General features: G+C 48.0%; 1 protein-coding gene across 1 annotated transcript; it reads right to left on the bottom strand.

The window, feature by feature from the left end:
- Nucleotides 1–2,687: 2,687 nt before the first annotated feature.
- On the bottom strand, nucleotides 2,688–4,233 carry LOC129733943 (uncharacterized). Its single transcript, XM_055695568.1, has 2 exons — nucleotides 2,837–4,233; nucleotides 2,688–2,752 (listed from the first exon to the last, which is right to left on the bottom strand). Exon 1 carries the CDS (start codon nucleotides 4,016–4,018, stop codon nucleotides 2,990–2,992), a length of 1,029 nt encoding a protein of 342 aa, XP_055551543.1. The 5' UTR covers nucleotides 4,019–4,233; the 3' UTR covers nucleotides 2,688–2,752; nucleotides 2,837–2,989.
- Between the last annotated feature and the right edge of the window lie 1,366 nt (nucleotides 4,234–5,599).

The raw sequence follows: 5,599 nt of genomic DNA, 5'->3' as shown, positions 1-5,599 counted from the left end.
TCCGAGAATATACCGATTTTCGCATGTCTGTAGTTGCGTTGCAGACATATTTTTGCGCAGATATATATGGCATATACCTCTGCTTGAAAAACGGTGGGCCATTTTCCCAGGGAAAACGTTTCCCTGATATCGGGTCCGTATATTCCAGATCCCGTTAGGGATCCCATTTTCGAGCCGTCCGTATAAAAATTGACGATGCCAGGTGGAAGATTAGGCCCTCCATTGTTCCACATAGAGCGGTTTGTTTCAATCACTCTATATGGAATATCCATGTTGGACCTAACGTCCATCCAGTCGGAGACTGTGGTTAATAGCGGAGTTAGTTTGAACTCCCTAAGTATGCGAAGGTGGCCGATTTGGTCCCCTTCAAGTATGGTTTTCCTCCTTTGCAACCTTAGAGCGCCAAGCTCTGCTTCCTTTTTCACATGAAGATGTAGAGGTAGTAGGCAAAGCATAGCTTCCATGGCTGCAGTTGGAGTTGTTCGCATAGCGCTGGTAACCGAAAGACATGCAAGTCTTTGAACTTTTTTGAGTTTGGCTTGCGCAGTCACTTCGTTCACCTTAGGCCACCACACTAGAGCAGCATAGGTGATTCTTGGTCGGGCAATGGTCTTGTAAGACCAGAGTGCCAAGTCTGGTTTCAGTCCCCAGGTCTTACCGAAGAGAGTTCTGCAGGCCCAGATCGCTGAGATCGCTTTCTTAGCGGCATGATCCAGTTGTGCAGACCAGTTCAGTTTCTTGTCCAGAATAATTCCGAGATATTTGACTTCATTGCTGAAGCCCAGTCTAACTCCACTCAGTATTGGAGGAGTGATGGAGATCGTCCTTCGTCTGCCGAATGGAATTAGGACTGTTCTTAAGGGGTTTATGTTTAGACCCTCCTGTAAACACCATGACATGGTGGTATTCAGAGCCGTTTGCATTCGGCTCGACAGAGTTGCGTCATCTTTACCTCTGACGATGAGGACGATGTCATCGGCGTATCCAATGACCTCGTAACCAAGCTGTGAAAGCTTGTTGAGAAGTGCGTCGACAACTAGTGACCATAACAAGGGCGAGAGAACTCCTCCTTGCGGACACCCCTTGATCACTGACATTGTTACAGACGAATCTCCCAAGGTTGCTGTGATCACTCTGCTAGAGAGCATTGCGTGTATCCAGTTCCTTGAAGTTTGGTCGATTCACTTATGAGAAAGAGCCGTATCGATTGATGCAAAGGACGTGTTATCGAAGGCCCCTTCAATATCAAGAAAGGCACATAGCGCCGTCTCCTGATAACTTAGGGACTTTTCAATCAACGTCACTAAGCTGTGAAGAGCAGTTTCTGTTGACTTGCCGCTTTGATAGGCATGTTGGTTCCTGTTCAGCGGGGAGTCTTTAAGAAACTCATCACGGATATATTTATCCATTATTTTCTCCATCAACTTGAGAAGCGATGAAGTCAGACTTATGGGTCTGAAAGTTTTAGGTAGGGTTTTGTCCTTTCTTCCAACTTTGGGGATAAACACTACCTTCACCTTCAGCCAGTTATCCGGGATATGGCCCAGGATAAAGCTGGCTCTGAAGAGGTTGATGAGTTCGGACATGATAACTGCGGCCGATTTTTGTAGAAAGATGGGTAGTATGCCGTCTGGACCAGGAGACTTCATAGGGTCGAATGAGCTTAGAGCCCAACCTATTAAAGCTTCCGTGAACAGTCGACGGGCCAGCAGGATGGACTCCCGAGACGCCATATGTCTCGAATTGTCCTGCCGCGACCCATCACTATTCAGTTCTTCGGTCTCTGTCGATCCAGGAAAGTGGGTGTTTATAAGAACCTCCAGCGTTTCCTTGGTAGTGACAGTGAGGCATCCATCCTCTTTCCTCACCTGTCCTAAACCGTTAGTATGGTCTTTGGACATCGCCTTTTGGAGCCGCGTAGCTTCCGGCAGAGTTTAGATTCTTTCACAGAAACTAACTCTGGATTTCCGTTTAGCCTTGCGTAGCTCGGCGTTGTATTTAGTGAGGGACGCCCTGTAGTCGTCCCAGTTAGACGTGACTTTTGCCCTGTTGAACAACCGCCTAGTTTCCCGACGAAGGTCCCTAAGTTGATCATTCCACCAGGGTACGTCACGGCATACTGACCGCTGTGTTAGTGGACAGTTGGCGTCGAAAGCATCCATGATTCTGTTTTGTAGATCATTTGCTGCCGAATTCAGGTCAACAGAATTTCGAATGTTGCTGTAACTGAAAGTTCGTGAATCGATCAGGCGTTCCTTAAAGGATTCCCAATCTGTATTCTTAGGATTTCTGAACAGCTCTCTTTTCAGAGGGTTAGCCTCTATATTAAAAACGATGTGTCTGTGGTCCGACAAACTAGTTTCATCGGAGACATGCCAATTTTTAATCCTTCCAGAAATAGAGGCGCTACACAGAGTGAGATCAAGGACCTCCTGTCTAATAGCGTTGATAAACGTGGGGTTATTCCCTACATTACATACATTGACATCGTTAGGAGTAAGGTATTCAAGTAGGTACTCACCCCTGGTGTTGGTGTCCGAGCTGCCCCAGATCGTGTGGTGAGCGTTGGCATCGCAGCCGATCAGAAACGGCTTGTTGATGGCCTTGCAGTACCGCACGAGCGCAGCAACTTCGGGTGGCGGTATATCACCTTGGTCGCCCGGGAAGTAGGCTGACGCGACAACCATTTCCTGCTTTCCTCTGGTTGTCGGTACTTCAACCGTGACGGCAACGACGTCGCGTTGGATAAATTCTGTAATAGGTAAAAATTTTAGTTCTCTATTTAGCAGAATTGCAGTCCTTGGTTTGGACTGCGTGTCACAGTAGATTAACCTACCGTTAGGAGCGTTAAGTCCGAGAACTTTGGATTCGTTGATCCACGGCTCCTGGATGAAAGCAGCCGCTAGCTGCTCTTTGGCGAATCTCCTGCAAAGAACACCCGAGGCGCCTTTTGCGTGATGGAGATTCGCTTGCACGCAGCGAAGGCTGCTCACTTTGCAGTGAAGTTGCCGTCTTTGTCCGGATCGGAAGATGATCCTGGTATTGGCTGACGGCTGCCAACAGCGGTTTGGCTGGTTGATGGAAGTTGCTCTTCCTCACTGTTCGGCTTCGGTTGCAGCAGTCGATTGGCAACAGAAGGTCGTCGCGCACACTGTGGCGGTTTTTGACTCCGGGGGGTGCGACTTTTCGGTGGTTGATGCTTCACACTCTTGCGAGTCTTCGGCGGAACCGTCCGAGCAGCCGCGGGGTTGCGTTTTTTGGGTGGTGACAGGGCACTCACGGGGGAGCATCCTGCGCGTACCTTCCCAATCGCAGGGTTGCGTTTGGGTGGTTGTGGGGCACTCCCGGAGGAGTTTCCCACGCGAACCTTTAGCCCATTCGCAGGATCGTTTTGCCTGGGTGGTGGCAGAGTACTCCCGGAGGAGTTACCCGCACGTACCTTCCCTGACATTGCGACGGAGTCTTTCCCGCCTGTGACGTTCGGCCTTCCGCTTACCTTTCGGATGCGTGCTTTGCCGAAACCGTAGTGCAGTTCATAATTTCTACTCTCAACGAGTTTGGCCGATTCTTCGTCAATATCCAGAACTAGTTCGACCAAGGTCTTTACCAATTTGCGGTTACAGACTCGCCACATTTTGGTAGAGAGATGGTCGTTCTGATTCTGGAGTGAACGAAGAATCTTCTCGTCCGGAGAGTTCGCACTGTCCGCGAAGTAACCGACATACCGTCTGGCCTTCGGCAGATCCTTCATGTGGTATACACGAAGTTGTGCTCCCTCCCATGGTACGAGAGAAGGTACCTCCCTTTCCAACCACTGCACTGTGTCGTTGTCGGCACAGGCAAGTTGCAGGAAGCCATTTTTTAGATGGCAACCGTTAAACTTGGGCTTGGTGGTTGGATTTTCCTGGTCCGCAATGTGATCGAGGATGGAGGTCCGGACAGCCTGAAGCTGGTCCGTTGTGAGTAGGGAGCTGGGGTGGGTAGCAGAAGTAACCGCAAGGCTTATAGCTCCCACCATGTCCCTATATGTGGCCTTCGGGAGCGGCTTCGAACCCGATGACCCCAAACCAGTGCCGTTCCGCAGTTTTTTAGGCTGTGGACACTTAGTACTGGTGTTTGGTGACACCAAGTCGTCCGACCGCTGTCGCTTGACGGCAACTTGGTTCGATTGAGCAGGCTGCTCTGTTGGAAGGAGGGCCAGCTTCCTGGCTTCTTCGTACGAGAGACCGGAGCGAAGATTTTTGCTCAGTCACCGCCTTTGCGCATTTGAAAGTCGCTTGACAAGGGGTGCCGATGATTCGGGTTTCCCTTCGTCATCGGGCCTTTTCTGTGGACCGGGAACTAAGTCCATTTGACTTTCGTCATTCCCTTGTGGAGAAAGTAGGATTAAGGATGAAGCCGAGGGTCCTCCGTTCAGCGATTCGCTGTCGAGGTTGAAATCATCCTCATGCTCCATCTCCTCCGTTCTGCCCGGTGCGTTTGTTTTTATTGGACTACGCTCCGATGAGTCCATGGGTTCCGGCAAAGAAAGGCTGCCGGTGGCCGAATTTTGTGAAGTTTTGTCGTTCATAAAATTCCCACGAGTCGCTGGGTAAAGAAGAGTCCGCTGCATCAGTGACCCGCGTGATGCAGTAAGGGCTAATTACTGTGAAGGGTGCCCTGGTACTCCACAGGCTCCGTTAGAGGCTGGGTATTTCTTAAACCCCCCCCCCCACCACGTCATCCATCGGCACGGGCCGCATAACACCTTAGCTTAGGGGTTTTAACCATTGGATTTTACGCAACAGCCATGGTTAAGAGCTGTTGCAACCATCCTCCTTTACAGGGGCTTTGGACCCTCTGCTACAGTTCTCAATAATTCAAGTCTATTCGTAAAGGCTAAACTGAACCAAGAGAATCGTAACAGGCGGAGTTAGCCGTTTCGTGAAAAAAAAACATAAATTGAACTCTATTCAACGTTGTCGCTTCTGATGAAGAGAATTGATTTAACATGAAACGGAACGAAATCCAAGCAGGATTTGATCTAGTATACAGTGCATGCACAAGACGTAAACGACATGCATGTACAAGACGTAAACGACGCGTACACAGTAGAGCAGAAAATTGTGAATCTTACAATACTAAATCAAGGGGCAGCTTATTGCTTTTAAAGTGAAATAGCAGCTAAACTGAAAGAATTAGATGTTTAGTGTCAAAGAACAGCTTGTAGAGTAGATTTCAATGTTTAATTTAGTTAACAACAAAACCCATGTTTATCGCACATTTCAGAGAGAAAATGGCAGTTTATTTCTCAAAAAAACATTTGATTTTAGATTAGTTCCTTTCGGAGTGTTTTCTATTCCCTCTTATTCGACGTTTTAAGACACTATTGATTAGGAAACTTTCTCAGCTAGCTCTGACATTTCTTGTGCTAGACCACGTTTAAGGCAAACATAACCAAAAACTGAAAAAGTGAATAACTCTGCAGTAGTTAAATTTTGGCCTTATCACATAGGGTCCTCTATTACCTCTCAAAGTATTTTAAGTGAGCTCCCTAAAACCCTGTATAACATATAAAACAGAAGCTACAAAATAAAATTTAAAAAAAACTACTACAAAC

This window comes from Wyeomyia smithii, chromosome 1, assembly GCF_029784165.1.
Source record: "Wyeomyia smithii strain HCP4-BCI-WySm-NY-G18 chromosome 1, ASM2978416v1, whole genome shotgun sequence".
NCBI lineage: Eukaryota > Metazoa > Arthropoda > Insecta > Diptera > Culicidae > Wyeomyia > Wyeomyia smithii.
This window is presented reverse-complemented; position numbering and strand designations above follow the sequence as displayed.

Excerpts from the sequence above, each read along its gene's own strand:
- LOC129733943 (XM_055695568.1), bottom strand. The coding sequence starts at position 4,018 with ATGGTGGGAGCTATAAGCCTTGCGGTTACTTCTGCTACCCACCCCAGC.